General features: G+C 46.0%; 1 protein-coding gene across 1 annotated transcript in view; it reads left to right on the top strand.

Moving 5' to 3' along the window:
• The window catches only part of LOC147703391 (uncharacterized), a 9,287,842-nt gene that overhangs the window by 7,185,478 nt on the left and 2,083,684 nt on the right, over positions 1-18,680 (top strand). The window contains exons 28-29 of the mRNA XM_086931832.1: positions 3,575-3,678; positions 4,203-4,346. Of these exons, the coding sequence (XP_086787958.1) occupies positions 3,575-3,678; positions 4,203-4,346 (248 nt within the window). The remainder of the gene's footprint in view (positions 1-3,574; positions 3,679-4,202; positions 4,347-18,680) is intronic.

The following is an 18,680-nucleotide window of genomic DNA, read 5'->3' on the forward strand; positions in this document are numbered from 1 at the left end:
ATGTACACATATAAAGAACATTGCTAAACATGCTTATGATCAGCAAATCGAGACCTCTCCTTACTGTTCTTCTAAATATACAGATGAATGTTTATTTACACTTATCACTGACACCATAACAGAGTTGCATGTTGTTAGCTGTAAAATCATTATTGTTTGACTTTTATTTTGCCATTTAATAATTTTTTATTAAACTTAAAATACAGTCATGGGTGGACGCCAACATTGGGGACGTAGGGCACTCAGCCCTTTATTAAGAAATGGAGTTTCTCCATATTAGTTACACATCAGGCAAGCCAACCCTCTATATTTTGGGGGGCTGACTTAATACGCACATGTCATCATGTGCGTCACCAAGCGTAATTGCCCTGGCTAACAGAGGGCCCGCTTTGGGATGTTGTAACGCCTAACTAGCCCTAATGTAGCAAATACCCATGACTCACACTGTAAACAGTGATGGCTTAATCAATGCAAAACTACATGTCCCAGCATGCCCCAAAACAGAGAGGCGTGTTTTTCAGGCACATTTGTATTAAAAACAATGAAGGGACTACACAAATTGGCTACCGTGAACACGAACTACGGTTCGAAACGCGTAGGTGTTTTGTCACGTTTTGAATAAAGGAACTGCAACTGAACCAAGGCGAGTGCAGTGATTTTTTGGTATTAATACAAATCTGGGACACTGCCCTGGTCCCATCACTTGCACCGGCTGTAACGGCGCTCCCGCTGCGACAGGACAATTTGTATGCAATATATATATATATATATATATATATATATATATATATATATATATATATATATATATATATATATATATATATATATATATATATATATATATATATATATATATTCAATGTTAATGTATTACATTATGATAACTTATACCCTCTGACGCGGGGCAGTCACCTATCTGTAGGTCAAATACGTTTTTGTGTAGCTCCTGCATTGATATTAATTGTGTATTTAACACCATTGCAAGATGGCGCCCACAGTGTCTATGAGGGGTTAATGTCCTATGTTTATGTCCATGCTATGCAGAGATGTAATGAAAAAACTGTTTTATCATGCAGCCAAATACCGGTCGGTAACGGCCGATTTCGGCTGTTACCGACCGGTATTTGAAGATGGAGATGTAGGGGCATGTTAAAATACAGAATCGGTAATTTTACCGATTCTGTAAAATACCGAATCGGTAAAATTACCGATTCTGTATTTTGACATGTAGGTAGCACTTAAATCAGTGCTACACGGGTTTAAGAAGTCGTTATTTACCACCAACTAGAAGTTGGTGGTAAATAATAAAAACCCTTTCAAAGGCATTTTTTTTGCTTTTAAAACGGTGCCATGTTGCAGACATACATGCCCTAAGGGCATGTACGTCTGCAACATGTGCACCCATGCACAATTGAGGGGTGCAACAGGGTGTCAAAGTGCCACACTGCCATCCTTCAATGTTTCCCCCAATTACCGAATCGGTATTTACCGATTCTGTAATTGACATTCATTCCTATGTGCCTCCTGGCCCATAGGAATGAATGTCAATTACCGAATCGGTAAATACCGATTCGGTAATTACCGAATCTTACCAATTCTGTAATGAATTCGGTAAAATTACCTAAATCCCGATTGCCAGTTCTTAAATACCGAATCGGTATGATTCGGTATTTAAGAATCGGTAATCTGGGTTTACCGAAATCGGGCCCTTAGTGCTTTACACACGGAGGAAGGCAGCACGCCGAAATGCGTCTGTGTAGCTCCTGCATATGAAATAAAATGTGGTTACCCGTACCCTCCTGAGTGCTGCGACTTTTTCTGAGGATTTGAAAGGAAATTCTGAGCGTCATATATATATATATATATATATGGGGTCCTCACCCAAACGGTACCACCTCACCTGTGGCATGCTTCATCATTGGACCCTCACTCAGACTCTGAACATAAATGGGTGGGCTCAACACATTTGTAAGTGGAGCTCTTTGAGTGGTAGCAGTGAGTGAAGGCAGGGTTGAGTGAGTAGCCTTTAAATCTTTTGTAACAAATTTATTATTCTGGGATCTAGGGCTAGGTTAAAATAGATTAGTGTGATGCATTTAGGAGTTAATGTTCCTATGCATCCAATAGGTTGACACGTTTCAGCCTTTATATAGCCCTTTAAGGGTCAGTAGGCTTTCTTCAGGACCAAGGCTTTTACCCTGCTTTTTGCAATTTGCTAATTTTCTATGCAATTAAAGAGTAAAAAAACATGCACATACGCATACAGACCATATTTATAGTACCTTTTCCTTGTATGGTTACAACTGAAAAGAGAAAAAAAGTGGGGGCACAGATTGGGCATTAATGGGCACTCATGTGTTTTTGGAGCAACCCCAGTAGTGAGATTATGAAATAGGTTATTAGTATTAAGGTGAAAACTAACTGTTTGCCTTAAAATAGTTGTCGCCACATCTAGAAACTCAGCTTAATTGATATTTTTGTAGCACTAAGGAAAATACATTTATAAAGGAAAAACAGACCAGACCTATTACATACATGACTTGTTCTTTCAACAGGCATCTAGGGGTATCAGGGGAGGACGGACGCTGTAGTCACACACTAGGAGGAACAAAATATTTGTAAGTCATTTTGTTGTAAAAAAAATACTTTCTGCATTAGCAGAGCAATTCGGCTAATCAGTGTAGAAAAATGGGATAGAAAGTTAGGAGAGAAAAGACCTGACTTCATCAAGCGTACGCATCCACTAGCGCTCATAGCATCTCCCTGTATCCCTGCATGTTGAGCAAGGTCTGTTCATTCTCTCCTTTTAAGTGACTCATGTATCCTTGTCATGTGATCTTTGGTCACATGATCGGGACCAGAAAGGAAATGAAAGAAATACTCTTTCAGTTGCATTGAAGAACTCTGGTGTTTGTGTGAGCCTCAAAATATCTCCACCGGCATGTGGTCGGAACAATAAGCTGCCCTGTTGCCAATGGTTGTGAGCTGGCTTGCTGGTTTTTGTCAAAGTAATGATGAATTGTATTGCGTGTGCATGAACTTGGCTCCCCCCTTCAAATGTATCAGGAGCAAAGGATTCTGGAAACTTGAGTCCAAAATGTACAAAAAAATCGGGACCCCTCCTGCCCCCCCCCCCCCCCCCCCTCCCAGAACGACCGATCGTGTCAGGACTTTGAGGTTCACCATTAATACTAATGCTATGTTGTTGAAGGGTGATGTGTCAATCACGCGTTTTCATGATTTCCATCATATTTTTTCATCTTTTCTGTGAAAAAGTAGGTTTTCACAGTGTTAAGGAGTGGAGAAAGCCAAGTTGATTGTTTCAGGTTTGAGCAAGTGACAGTAGATTATGAAAAGTTATTGTGTTCTTGTTGATACAGGTCTTTTTAATGGTCCTTTTGTACAAGTTGAATAACCTTGATCAGTAAATGATGGAACTTGTGTTTTTGCTTTCCTTCAAATGAACGGTTATGGCCAGCAAACAAAAACTCTTACTACCTGCTGTGGTGGCGTTAAAATTACATTATCAGAGCGCTCAGTCGTTTTACACTGTCTCTCCTTTATTTTACAGAAAGCATGTCATTGCTTGATTTCTATACTCTCTCCTTATACTTTTCAACACAAATGGTTTGTAATGTCGGATTTGGAGACATCTATCCCACTGCTATTGAAACGGTGAGACTCAGAAAACCCTTTTTATTGTATATTTGAATACTGAAATGCTACACTATGTACCTGACGAACCACAAACCTACATGTCGAAATTATTTGGCCAAAGTAAAACTACCTTTGACTGCAAATCTGTCAGTACGAGTGTTAGTTTACAGCAAACACTGCATTGGAAGGGTGTGTCTTTAGTGTGCAATGTACAGCAAGGGGTCTTGACAATAGACACTACTGGAAGGGTTGGATTACAGCATACAGGGAACTTGAAGAGTGAATTTACAGTATACTATACTTAAAGGGTTGGTTTACACTGCACTAGAATGCTTTGTTTAAAATAAACATTACAGTGGAAGAGTTGGCTTACAGTGTGCACTGTTCTTGAAAAGGGTGGTTTGCAGTAAACACTGCAGTTCGAGGGTTGGATAGGATTATAGTGAACGTTATTCTGAACCGGCTGGTTTGACGCACTGGCAAATAAATCGTTCTTTTTGTTTCATCCTCCACTTTCTCTCCACCACCTCACAAATCCACAGGTGGTGACAGCGACCCTGCTAATGATGACTGGAGCCCTATTTTACAGCTGGATGGTAGGAACAGCGATATCTATTATTGCCAATGCAGACACAGCTCGAATCCAGTATACAGAGAAGCTTAATTCCATTAAATATTTCCTGAAGGTAGGAGCTCGCATTCCAGACTCACAGTTTCCCAGAGAGTGTTTAACTGGGCAGGCTTAGACTAAATGTCTAAAGAAACATGATTTGCATTAATCAAATGTCCTGCATGATATACATTTGTAATTATAGTAGTCATCTCAAATTTTGCGCACATCTCTGTCCTACTTCTAGGTCTCATTTTGGCTTTGTAGGTCAACCCTGAGCAGTGCACGCTCTGCGATGCATGCTGTATTCATGTATGTCCAGTATTGTGTCCAGTATTTGTAAAGCGCAAACAATTACCCGAAGGTGTCAAGGCGCTGGGGGCCGTCGGGAAGATTAAGCAAGCTATTGCCCAGAGTCACATGGTGCTGGGCAGACCCCTGCGGCCGGAGCCGGGGATCGAACTGTGATCTACGGCATCCAACGTCAGTCACCCTGGCCGCTGCGCCACACCTCTTCCACGTATGACTTGAAGCTCCGCCCACTCTCCGCTCATATGTTTCATTGGCTTGTGTCATTGTCCTTTGTAAACTGTGTTTTTTCATTGGTCAACAGGTTTAGTGGTCCCTCCTTACTACTGCCTTGTCTAATTTTTTTTACCTCCCATCAGGACACCCCCTGTTACACGTGTTGGTGCTTGATAGGCTTTAAGTACAGCCTCCGAGCACTAGTTGACTAAATGGTTTGATCCTGCCTGCTATGGCAGGCAGGACACACTCTCCCCCAATGCTTTATTTCTTTCCCTGGCACAGAACGCCACACTGATACAGTGGTGGTTGTGCCTTTAGTTTGTTGTTTGCGGCCCAAAAGCAACTGCATGTTTGTTTTTTTCTTACTATTCAGTTTTTGGTTTACAAGCGCACCATACCACGCTTTCAATTTAATGTTGGCCACTCCCCGTTCTTTAGACACGGCTCGCCTAAAGGAAGGTGCGCGGCCCCTATTAAAGTAAAACTGCGGCATGGGACACTTTTACAAAAAAAAGCATTTATTTGTCAACTTGATAAACAGATGCTTCTTTTTATAAAAGCGCCCCATACCGCGCTTTCACTTTAATGGCATCCGTGCCCCTTATTTAGACAAGCCGGTCCTAAAGAAAGGGGCGTGGCCGCCATTAAAGTGAAAGCGCTGCATGGGGTCCTTTTCCAAATATAGCATTTGCTATGCAATAGGTCTTGCATTTGCGATAGTTAAAGCAATTTCTATTGTCATTTACAATGCCAATGCCAATAGTTCCCCCGCCCAGGCCACCTGCTCGTGGGCTGGTGAGAGGAGCAAGGCATGCACTGAAAGTAAAAGGGTTTTATCTTTACTTTGATAACTTTATTTCGGTCAAGCATCATAAAATGGCAGATAAAATACATACAGGGCACAGATGATTAAAACAATAAATAGAGAGATAATTATTAAAAAAGAATTAAACTCAACAGTTATCAATGAAGAAAATAGTATTAAATACATTACAATCATAAAAAGGCTTTCCTTCTACGCCACATACCAAACAAAAAGCGGGATACGGAAAAAACTATCGGGGATGGGTGTCATAGGTTAAAACCCGACATGCGTGTGCAAAATTTCTAAACCCAAGGTTCCTACATAGGGGGGTAAGCCAACACTTCCTTATCAAAGCATATGCTGGGCAAAAAAACAATACATGAGGGACATCTTCGCATTTATAATTACATGCCGGACAGACCTCCTTATCCAGATTTGCCCATTGACTATCAAAATCCCTAAGCGGGAGGCTGCCGTGTCTTAACTGAGTGTATAATTTCCTTGCTAGTGGAGGTTGTATTACATCTAGAAATTCCTCCAAGCGAGAATCCATTTTTACTAGCAGGAACTCTACAGTCAGCCTGCCCAAGGTTGCTGAACTCTGAAGGGCAAGTGAATTCTGGCGCCACAGCTGGTTGTGCAAATCTGATTTTGGGATACCCGGACAACACAACGCAGGGGTCTCCCAAAGCTCTGGCATGCCAATCTGCAAGCATAGAGCCCTTATTTGGAGCAGCCATGGGATATTTTTACTTTTAAGAAGAGTCCAAACCTCCAGGAATTCTGCTCTATAGGAGGCTAACTCAGGTACTGACCAGAGCCTTTTCCAATATAGAAGAGGCCGCTCAGCTACCAATTCTTCAATTGGCTCCAGCCCCAGATCCAAGCATAGTGGAATGAGTGGAGTACTTTGTGGTGATCCTACCAGATTTCTCATAAAACTATGCTCGACCATTGAAAGAATGGATATATTTGTGTGGCCCCATAGTTCAGCACCATAGGTTGTGGCCATTCTAGCTTGGAGTCTATATATTTCAAGGACCGGAGCAGCCGGCTTAAAATCAGATACTTTATGGAGTTTGCTCATACCCCAAATTACCTGGGTTAGTTTGAGAGCAGATTTAGAGATTTGGAAGCCCCAATCAAAGTTTTCTGTCAGGGTAATGCCCAGGTAGACGAAAGTCTTGACCCTCTCCAGCGGTATGCCATTGAGTTTAGGATTAGGGCGGGTCTGCTTCGGTGGATTGAAGATCATAAACTTAGTCTTATCTAAGTTGATCTCCAATCCACGTGAAGTACAGAACGATGCAAAACCGTCCAGAATACGCTGAATGCCCGATGATGTTTTCGATAACAACAAAGTGTCATCCGCAAACATCAGAGCGGGCACTCTCCCAGTAGCCAACCTAGGGACTTCATTGTCCATTACACCAGTTAGATGATCAATAAGACCATTGATGTAAAGACAAAACAATGTTGGTACCAATACGCACCCCCTGGCGAACTCCTTTCAAAACAGGGAAACGTCCTGACAGGTCTCCGTGCCTCCCGCACCTTACTTGGGCATAGAGGCCAGTGTGTAGTCTGATCAAAATAGACAGTAAGTAGGGCAGGAGGCCCAAGTCTGCCAGGACCCTCCACAGTCTTGCTCTGGGAACAAGATCAAAAGCGGCACGCAGGTCTACAAAGACCAGGTAGAAGCTGCCACCCTCTGCACTAGCCGTTTTCCAGAATAAAACCTGCAGCCGAAAGATTTGGTTCAAAGTTGAAATACCCGCCCTAAATCCTGAATGGAGTGTGGTCAGAATTTCGTTTTTCTCCATCCACCACAGGATCCTATCCAGAATGATCCTACCCTTGAGTTTTTGTGTTGTGTCTATAAGACTGATTGGTCTATAGTTTGATGGTGTTAACGGGCATCCGTTCTTATGAATTGGAATGATCTCGGCTCCAAGCCAGGTAGCAGGTGGGTCAGTCCCAGCGAGAATCTCGTTGAATAAAACTGTCAGATATGGTGCCCATATTTTCGGTTGTGAGCCAAATAAATCCCCTGGCAGTTTATCCAGGCCGGGGGCCTTATTGGGGAGTAGCCTAGCTATAGCTGACTCGACCTTCTTCAGAGTTATGGCCTCATGCTGGTCCAGGTGGATCAAATCCCCACCACCGAATGGCTCCTGCCTCCGCGGGTCACACAGGGACCCTACCAATCGATGCTCATAGTGGGACCCCGGGGAGACCAGCAGAGAACCGGACATAGCATTCCCTAGAGGGTCAACAATCTACCCCACAATCCATCCTTCATATGGAATTCACCACATGGTAGGGAACTATTTTTTGGGTCAGTATTAGCATATAATAAACCAAAATGTGCCTCCCACACTGTGGCCACTATGTTTGGAGCAAAAGCTGGACCAGCCCCACTCGCGCCCGTACTGACAATAGCCCAGAATGCCTTGGAATCCTTACTTTTTTATTTATTTATAAAGACCTTTATTGTACACGTCTGGAATAACGCAGCTTATGGCCTACAACCGCTGGTTCCGACCGCATTATTTACAGTTTCTTCTCAACGTTATGTTGCTAACACAGCCCGTCAGCCAACATCCCTGAGGTCCAGCGGGGAATCCTCACTTTTAAGAGAGGATCTTAGGTTCTCCCACAAGTTCTCTTCCCAATACCTTTTTCCCTGTGCTATTGCCTTTTTATAAAGCAATCGAGAATGCTTAATGGCTACTCTATCTTTATCCTTAACTGCGGAAAGCAGGGTTTTTTTTGCCTTTCTGCAGGATACGTCATACCAGGGATGTATTCTTGCCCGTGGGGATTTATTACTAGCTGCCAAGCAAAGCACATCCGTTAGCTCGGCTGTCAATTTGTCGTGGATTTCCACAGCTCTACCCGGGAACCAGCATCCCTCATATCAGAAATTAGCGGTATAGCTATTTGATATATTTCAGTCTGTTTGGTTGGAGAATCCTGAAGGTGTGGCCATTTTATCCTTCGCCTGTTATTAGATATCAAGAGAGGGAGGGATTCAGGGATGGGATCAGGTGCAGAATTTGTCAACCCAAAACTCCCCGGTTTCAGTGTTAAAACGAGGGCATTGTGGTCGCTGTCATGTCTTGGGTGAACTCTAAATTCCAATATCCTGTCCCAGTGCCTTGCTCCCATAGTTATGTAATCAATGATGGAGGTTTGGTCTAACCTATTGAATGTGTTTGCCCCTGGTCTGGCAGGTGTAAGCCTCCCATTACAGGCCCGCAATGATGTTAGAAGGGAGAATGATTTTATCTGAAGGACCAGTGCAGTCCATGCTCTGACAGGTGGGATCTGAGGGTCAGGCACATGCCAGAACTGGTCTTCTTCATCCTGGTCACCCAGTTCCGAACTCACAAGAGGCTCAAATTGACAATTGAAGTCTCCGCCAAGGACTACAACAGTGGTAGGATCCATGACTGGACGAGGCTCTTCAATACGTCAATCGTTACAGATTCCCGCCCACTCTTAGCTGGCCTGGAGTAAATATTAAATATAGATACCTGCGGATTGTTTTGGGCTGATAATAGTACTCACTGGACATCAGGGGAGTTTGTAGGCAATACGGCAGCCTGGAGCCCCAGGTGCGTGCCCACCCATATTGTAAGCCCTCCTGACGGTCGCCCCCTACCCCCAGTTGTTGCCAAGATGTCAAAGGTAGCAAAACCAGACCTCAGATTCTCCTCCAATGCCCATGTTTCTTTTTTTTTTTGTGTCCTCATATTCGCCCTTGGTAACCATGTAGTGACGAAGAAATATAGAAGATGACTGAGGCACTAGCCCAGGTAAACTGGAGGGGATTTAGATGGTACCTGACAGCATATCCCACAATGCCACGCATCCCAACTTTGTTCTCATCCAATGGTACCAACAGGGTTAGTGAACTGCTATGTACAACCCATTTTATAGCCAGAGTCGCATATTTAGGGTATGTAAAGCAAAAAGGGATCAAAAGAACAAATGATCCATCCAAGCAGCACAATCATAGGACTTGGGGGAAAAAAAAACAACAAAAAAAAAAACCCACGATGTTCTGGCCTATAGTTACCAGTTTAAAAGTAGCCAAAATCTCCTCTTATGTTGGTTGCCTACTCTAGCCAGATCTAATTTGGACATCTGTAACATCGCTTCTCGCCAGTCTGTATAGAGAGGAGGAGTCTTGTCTTTCCAGCGTTTACAAATTTCTCTTCTAGCTAATAAACAGCTATAGAAGACCAGTTTTTTACTTATACCTTCAATCTCGGGTATAATACCAAAGAAAACTAACGTGGGTCAGGGACTGACTTGTAGATCAATTGCTAGTGAAAGGGAAGCACAGATTCCGTTCCAAAAAGATGTTATATAGGGACACTCAAAGAACATATGTACATCTGATGCTGCTACTAAACCACATCTAGGGCATGCGACCTGAGCATTATTGGTGAACTTTGATAAACGTAGTGGAGAATAGTACGCTTTATGCAGTGTCATCAAGTGATTCCGACGAAGCCAAGAAGGTTTTACAGTCTCCCCCAGAATCTTAAAAGATTTAAGCCACAAGCCCTCTACATCTGTATTAGGTATACATGTTTCCCAAAGGGAGTGGGGTAGCAGGAATTCGCCATCAATCTCATCCAGTATAAGGTTATACCAAAATGTTATCTCTTTTTTAAATGGAGGTTTGTCCATTATATAGGATAATAGATTGTGATCAGCACCTAATTTATGCCTACCCCTTCCTAGGCTGTAAGCTTGGGACCAACTCTGGATTTGAAGATATTTAAAGCGTGAAAAGCGAGTTCCTATTATTGAGCTCAAGGTCTCCCATGGAAGTAATATTCCATCAACAAACAGGTCCCCCCAAGCTGAGATCCCAGCCTCTCTAACTGGGAGGGCTAAACTGTCCAAAAGCCAAGATGGAGCACCTGGCGAGTCCCATAACGGGGCCCGACTCTTGTAGTAATCCAAATTAAGTGTACGTCTTTGATTTGTCCATGTTCTAGCTAAGTCCCTCAGCACCTTTAACTTAACCTTCTTAAAGTATTTTGGGTCCCCAAATTTTAACAAAAAGTTTGTTGGACCAATTTTTTCCCCTTTGAGAAGTGCTACGATTAATTTACCGCTCCCTACGTTATTAGGGGTCTTTAAAAGCATCCTATTATGGGAAAATTGGAAAGCCCAGCCGTATATCTGAAGGTCTGGTGCTGCGAGGCCTCCTTTTTCTCGACGCCGTCTGATCTTCTTCCAGGGTAACCTGGGCGTACGGCTATTCCAAATGAATCTATTTAATTCCGTTTGAAGTTTGGCAGTCAAAGATGGATCAAAGAAAAGAGGGATAGTGTTAAACAAAAACATAATCTTGGGTAAAATGGTCATTTTGACCAAATTAGATCTACCTATCAGGGAAATAGGAAGAGCTGACCATGATCCCAGCAATCTTCGAGCTTCCTTAGCCACTCGGGCAAAATTTAACGGGGCGATCTTATTAATATCCGTATAGATATTTAACCCGAGATACCTAAGGGTAGCACTTGGCTGTACTCCTACAACCGGAGCAGGTTGATTCCAAACCATAATATCGGTTTTGGATGCATTCACTTCATAACCGGATATTGCCCCAAACTCTTCTGCAATAGATATGACCGTAGGGAAGGCTGAACTTAACTCAGATGAAAAGATAAGAACATCGTCCGCGTATAGTGCGACTTTCCGCTCCCAACCCTCAAAAATAAAAGGTTTTATATTAGTATTTTCCCGAATTAGTTGAGCAAAAGGCTCGATATATAAATCAAATAAAAGTGGTGAGAGGGGACACCCTTGACGGGTTGCTCGTGTAATGTCGAATGGCTCCGTGAGCTCCCCGTTAACCAGTAATGAAGCAGAAGGATTTTTATATAATAGTTTTACTGCTCGTCTAAAATTGTCTCCCAGATTGAACCTTTTTAACACTTCTTCTAAATACACCCAGTTTACCCTGTCAAAGGCTTTTGTGGCATCCAGGGTGAAAACTGCTAAAGGAAGTGATGCTGAAGTGGCCATATCTATTGCACCAATGAGGTCCTACGTCAGTTCATGCAGTTGCCTCTCTTTCACAAAACCTTTCTGATCCATATGCAAGATGTTATTTGCTACACCACTCAATCTATTCGTAAGTACGGCTGCAAAGATTTTATAATCCGTACTAAGAATTGAGATTGGTCTATATGACCCACAATTGGATGCGGGTTTGCCAGGCTTTAAAATCAAGGTTATGGAGGCCCTGTCCCAAGAAGCAGGAGATAGGGCACCTTCTAATAAGATGTTGTTGAACAGGTTTGTTAGGTAGGGAAGAATAGTTGGACATATTACTTTGTATATTTCTGAGGGTAACCCATCTGGTCCTGCTGCTTTGCCTTTTTTACTTTTCGAGATGGCAAAGCTAACTTCCTCCGATGTAATAGGGCCATCTAAAATTCCCATTTGTTCGGCGTCCAGAGCAGGTAAAGCGATCCTGGATAACCAGTCCCTTACTTGAGTGGGTTGTACAACACTATCTTCTTGATATATCTCACTGAAGAAACTCCTAAAAGCGCCACTAATTCCCTCATCTGTAGAGTGTAGTATACCATCTTTACTGATGGCACTAACATTATTTCGGACCCTATCAGTCTTTGACTTCCAGGCAAGGAGCTTACCGGCACCCTCCCCATATTCGAAGTGGGCCAGTCTACTAGCCTCCCATCTCTCTAAGACCCGTGCACTCAAGACTGAGGAAAGATCTCCTTTTAGGACTGTTAATTTCTCTTGCATCCCAACAGGTGTGGACCCTATTGATGTTAAATTCGTGGTAATCTCTTCTTGAAGTTTTGCTATCTCCAATTCCAGAGAGACAACTGCTTCCCTATAAATCTTATTTTTATATGCTGATATATTATTTAGATAGCCCCTTAGAGTTGCTTTAAATGCGTCCCATGTTATTCCAGGTGGCGCAGACCCCTGGTTAAACTCCCAAAAGAATTTAACTTCCTGATTTAATGCCTCGGAGATGTCCGAAGAGAAAAGTATTGATCTATCGAACGACCAGTATTTTAACAAGGGCCTGGATGGAACCTCAAGCTCAAGCACGATGGCAGTATGGTCTGAGATGGAAAGGTAAATGAGCAACTGATTTTACGTATTTAACTAAAGTTTGATTAATCAGAATGAAGTCTATCCGAGACTGATGATGAAATTTATAATTTTTAAAAGTGACCCCCTTTTGAGACCCATGTAGAATCCTCCATATGTCGATATAGTTCAAAGTTTCCATATTATTTAATAAAAACGTCCTAGTCTTGGATAAAGTTATAGCCCTGTTAGTGGATGACTTATCTAATAATGGATCTAGAACTATATTAAAGTCGCCTGCTAGAATAACCGGCTCTGAAAATGCATATAGTTCTGCGAAGGGAGATACCAATACTGATGGATCGTCTTGGTTTGGACCATAGTAACCTACTATGGTGAATGGTGAGCCCGAAATAATAACAGAAGCTATTGCCCATCGACCATACGGGTCTACCTGTTTAGTGACTAGCCTAGCCTTGATAGATTTTTTAAAAAGAATGGCCACCCCTCTAATGTGTGAGGTTTGAGATGTTATAACTCCAAAATCTATCCATCTATTCTTGCTCAAAAGGTTTTGCATTTCCGTTTCTGCCAGATGTGTCTCCTGGAGCACTAATACCTGTGCAGCCGAATCTCGTAGATATTGCATGATATGAGGCGCTAGAGGGCGCGCTTACGGAATGGCTGCCTAAACACGCAGCTCCCGTTCCTTGGTACAAGATCCTCCACTAATCCTGCGCCACGGGGTGCTGATTCACCCCAAAAGTTCTTATACTGTATCCTGACATCGTTCTCCATACCCGATCCAAATTTGGAGGCTCTGCGTGCACCAGAACCGAAGATACAAGCAGCTGCAGCTTAGCCGACTCTGCCACTGGAACTGAGACAAGCGCCGGTCCGGCTGCCATATCCACGCGACCCTGGGGATCGCCACAAGGCTTCAGGCCGCGCCTCATCGCCACAGCCTGCGACCCTACTGTGAAGGCGTGCGGCGGTCGCCGCGCAGGTAGGAGACGACTGTGGGCCCTGCCTCGAGCTGGATCCCCCCCCTCCCCTCCTCCGATCGCCACTAGACCCTCACTGCTGGTGTTAGGGGGGGGGCTGCTCTTCGCATGCCGGACGAAGCTGCATCCTACCCGGACTGCTCCCCGCCTCACTAACGTTACTGGCCTGTGCGGCACGACTTGGCGGACCTGCAGGGACTAGGGCCTGCCCCACCGCGCTGGCACTTACCGCTGGAACGTGCTCCTTGTTTGCGGACCCCTACGCCGTCTCCACACCAGGCGGCCCTGTCTGGTTGAGGATTTGCTGTATCTCTACCCTGCGTGGAGGCCCTGTATTGCCCCCCTGTGTGGCGCTTCCCGTGAGGCACGCTATCTCGCTACTGATCGACGCCGCCTGTCCTGCCGACCTGGATCCTGTTGACCTGGAGCTGCCGTGGACCCTAATGCCTAGGCTTTGTTCTCAATTAGCCCAACACCGCTAGGGACCTCTACGAGGTTTGCACATCTCTGCTCGGACATTCACGGGCGCTCCACTGGGGCCTGGGGGGGTGCACACCGACGGGGCTCAACGACGTCTCTCCTGCTCGACTCTTCCAGATCGCGCTGCGCTGCGTTTGGGTCCACCTGCCCACTCCCAACTGCCCTCTCCCTACAGGGCCTATACTCCTATCGAACTGCCCTGCTACTGCCCGTCCGGGCTTGTGGTCGTCGTTGGGAGTTGCCATGGGGCGACCTGAGAATCGCCAGCCTAAACTGAGCTTCGACAACGCGCGCAGGAGCGCTAAATCGACGCAGATGAACCCAGGGCCAAGCACATCTTCTCCACAATCCACCCCCCCCGCCCCCGGCCCCCGAGGCGGATCTTACAAGTCTGATCCAAGAGATGCGACAGGGTTTTGCCACTGTCGTGGAAAAAGTGGATGGGGTCACGGCCCGGTTGGATGCCCTTGTGCACAAGGTCGACTGCCATGAGGAACGCATTACGGCTGCGGAGCAGCGGATCTCCGACAATACAGACACCACCGCGAACCATACGTCACAGTTGGCCAGGATGGACAACCTGCTACGTGTCATAGCGGCAAAGAACGAAGATTTGGAGGCACGAAGCCGCCGCAACAACGTGCGCATAACGAACGTGCCGGAATCCACGGCCACGGGCAGAATGGAGCTATACGTGGAAAAGTTGCTTAAAGGTTCCATAGGAGAGGACGCTTTTTCTCCTCAGTTTATAGTTGAGAGGGCCCACCGATCACTGGCACCAATGCCCCAGCCTAGCTTACCTCCTAGGCCTATAATAGCACGGCTTTTGAACTATCGTGATCGCGACACGGCCCTAAGGGCAGCCCGGACTCAGAAAACACTGCAGTATAATGGGGTTACGTTTTCAATCTATCCTGATTTCACGCCGATGGTCCAGGACGAACGGCGCAAGTTTCTGCCCGTAAAGAAAAAGTTGCGGGAGGCCCAAATTGACTACGCCCTCCTATATCTGGCGAAACTGCGAGTTACCCATCAGGGTAAACAGCGTTTCTTTACTAACCCGCAGAAGGCCGAGTATTTTTTGAAATCGGTTCGTACAGCGCGCAGAGGCGGAAATGTGCCTGCAGAGGACCTGGTGAATGCTGATCTACCCCCTGAACAACAAGATAATTAACTATATTTGCATGGTATGTGCAGGGTGCCGGCCACAACGGCTGGCTCTCCAACAGCGTATAGAACTTTGGTGGATGGAGTGCTGTGAGAACGATGGACCTGCATGGACACTGCACTCCAGTGGTAATGTATGCCAAGGACCACTCCCTTGGCCTTAGTCTCCACCGAGGGTGGTACAGTACTGGAGCTAAGGACCAGGTAGTGGCAGTGCGCACTCTATGCTTTACCCCTAATGGGTGCTCCCCATTACTTGGTTGTGTTTTTCGAAGTTGCTGTTGTGGTTGAAAGGGGGGTTGGGGCGGGACTGCGAGGGTGGGATCCATGGCTACTGGCATGTTTGGGATGCTGGGGTGGGTGGGGGGAGGTTGGATTTTAAGAGGCTTCTGTTGCTCAGACTGTATTTTTATCTGCTGAACTGGTGTTTCTTTGGGTGGGGGCGGGGCGGCTATGGCACTGTCATTAGGCCTGCTAGGTCACTTTCACATATAGGCTTGCTGTATCCATGGCGGTATTGAATGCAAATGCTAAATTGACATGCTTATCGTGGAATATCAGGGGTCTGAACAATGCTAAGAAATGCAGAAATGTACTTGCCTATCTGAACAGACATCATGTGCAAGTTGTTATGTTGCAGGAGACGCATCTGCCTGCTCAGGGCGCTGCCACTTTTGCGATGAAATGGGCTAGTACCAGTGTTTTTTCCTCTTACTCGACCTATGCCAGGGGGGTTGCAGTGCTCATTGCCCGCGGAGTGCCTTTTCATCATCTTGGAGAGGCAGTGGACAGGGAGGGGCGGTATGCATTACTGTGGGGAAGGGTTGGCCGCGATGTCTATGTATTTGTATCTATGTATGCACCGAATGTTGATACTCCTGCCTTTTTTTCCACATTGTGGGGGAAGATTGTAGCTGTTGGGGCAAGACATGTTGTATGGGGTGGTGATTTCAACCTCGCGCTGGTGCCCCCCATGGATAGGGCGGATGGTGTCAGCTCCTACAAGCCCAGGACCAGGGAGACGTTGGAGGGAATCATGGAGGAGGGTGGACTCTTGGATGCCTGGAGACATCTACATTCCCAGGGGCGGGAAGGGACACACTTTACCTCTCACACCGGGACATGGGCGCGTCTTGACTATTTCCTAGTTAACAGAGAGGCTGCTGCGGAGTTGTTAAGAGTAGAGCACCTTCCTAGAACCTTTTCCGATCACAGCCCTGTGTCTATGCAGTTCAGCATTCCCGGGTGGGACAATCCACGACCTCAGTGGAGACTGCGGCCTGATGTGCTCTTGGACAATGTCTTCTGCACTGAGCTGGGGGAGGAGATAGCAGATTTCTTCCCTAGAAATAAGGGCTCGGTAGAGTCAGTTGAGCACATCTGGGAGGCTTTTAATGTCACCATAAGGGGCTTCTGCATCTCTAAAAGTCACGGGGTGCTGCGTGATATCCTGCAGTCCATTTCTGCACTGGAACGCGACCTGCGGACTCTGGAACACCGCATGATCACGAATTCTGACCCACACTTACACGCCACCTTTAGGGAGACACTGTCAAAATTTGAAGAAGAGGCAGCCAGGGAGGCGAAATACCGGGGTAAACACTGGGTGGCCCGGAAATATTGTGAGGGAGATAGGCCCGGAAAAGTGCTTGCTGCAATCACACGACCACAACGGGTGCACAACACTATACTGGAGCTTATTGATGACACCGGCACAGCTGTCAGGGACCCGGCAGAGATACTATCCACCTTCACAGCACACTACTCTTCACTTTATACTTCTACAGCAGAGGAAAACACTTCATATGCTGCCTACCTTAACGATGTGGCGCTGTGCTGGCTCAGCGATGGGGACAGGGAGTTTCTTGCGGCTCCTTTCGAGCTGGATGAGGTCCGTGAGGCCATCATGTCCCTTCAAAATGGCAAGGCGCCGGGGCTCGATGGCTTACCGGCCGAATTTTACAAAACCTACGTTGACATAATGGCACCGGTGCTCAGCGAGGTCTTCACGGAATCACTAGCCGATGGAATACTTCCCTGCTCTATGCGTGAATTGGCGATCACCTCCCTTCTGAAACCGGATAAAAACCCTGCCACCTGCGATTCGTACCGTCCACTATCCCTCCTAAACTGCGATGTTAAGATACTAGCCAAAGTCTTAGCTACCCGACTGTCGCTGCTCATGACCAGGCTTGTCCTGCCTGATCAGTCTGGCTTCGTGGCGGGAAGGTCTACGTCCCATAATCTTCGCACCCTTTTTACCTTGCTTCGCACGGTCCACCCCGACATCCCTATCACGGCCGTGTTCCTGGATGCCACTAAGGCATTCGACTCGATCGAGTGGCCTTACCTGTTTTCGGTTCTGGCCAGCATGGGTTTCCCCAAATAATTTCTCTCTTGGGTTCGACTTTTGTATACGGACCCTACAGCGAGGGTGCTAATCAATGGCCGCCTGTCACAACCAATTGCACTTACTAGAGGCACCCGTCAGGGATGCCCGCTCTCTCCCCTGCTATTTGCCATCGCGGTCGAACCACTCGCCTGTCGTTTACGGCAGCTACACCGAGCGGGGGCAGTGCAATGCCTGCAGCGGCAAATAGATGTATCCCTCTATGCTGATGATATCACGCTCTACGTTAAACATCCCGAGACACATCTCAATCCCCTGCTTCGAGAATTCATATTGTTCGGAGGGATGTCGGGTGTCCACATCAATTGAGCAAAATCGCAGTTTTTCCCCCTCACGGATGCAGTGCATGCCTTCCCTCTCGATTACCCACTAGAGTGGTGTAGCGATGATCTTAGATATTTGGGGATTCGCATATCTCGCGATAAAGACGAGACGCTGCGTGCCAATTATGGAGTGGCCATGACCAAATTAACCTCTTCGCCGCTAATGACAAGGGTAACTCGTCATGCCCCTCCCATTCATTTCAATGGAAATCCCATTATATGGGCCCGAGTGCCATAGCATCCAAGTGGTTAACGGCTTCAGTGGACAGGTGGATTACATTACCACTCTCCATGGCGGGAAGAGCTTCACTCATAAAAATGGTGATATTGCCCCGCTTCCTATATCTTTTCCTCAATATCCCCTACTACCCTGGCGCCTTTTTCTTCAGGACGCTCCGTGCGGAGCTGCGCAGGCTTTTCTGGGGCGGCAAATCCCCCCGTTTAAAATGGTCGACGCTGACCCTTCCCTACGATAGAGGAGGCTTTGACATCCCTAATTTTGAAACTTACTATCAATGTGCACAGGCACACTTTGCCTACCATTGGATGGCTCCAACTCCTTTCATGCCGCACATAGCGGTAGAGGACTGGA

The sequence above is a fragment of the Lissotriton vulgaris genome, chromosome 7, assembly GCF_964263255.1.
Source record: "Lissotriton vulgaris chromosome 7, aLisVul1.2, whole genome shotgun sequence".
Lineage (NCBI taxonomy): Eukaryota > Metazoa > Chordata > Amphibia > Caudata > Salamandridae > Lissotriton > Lissotriton vulgaris.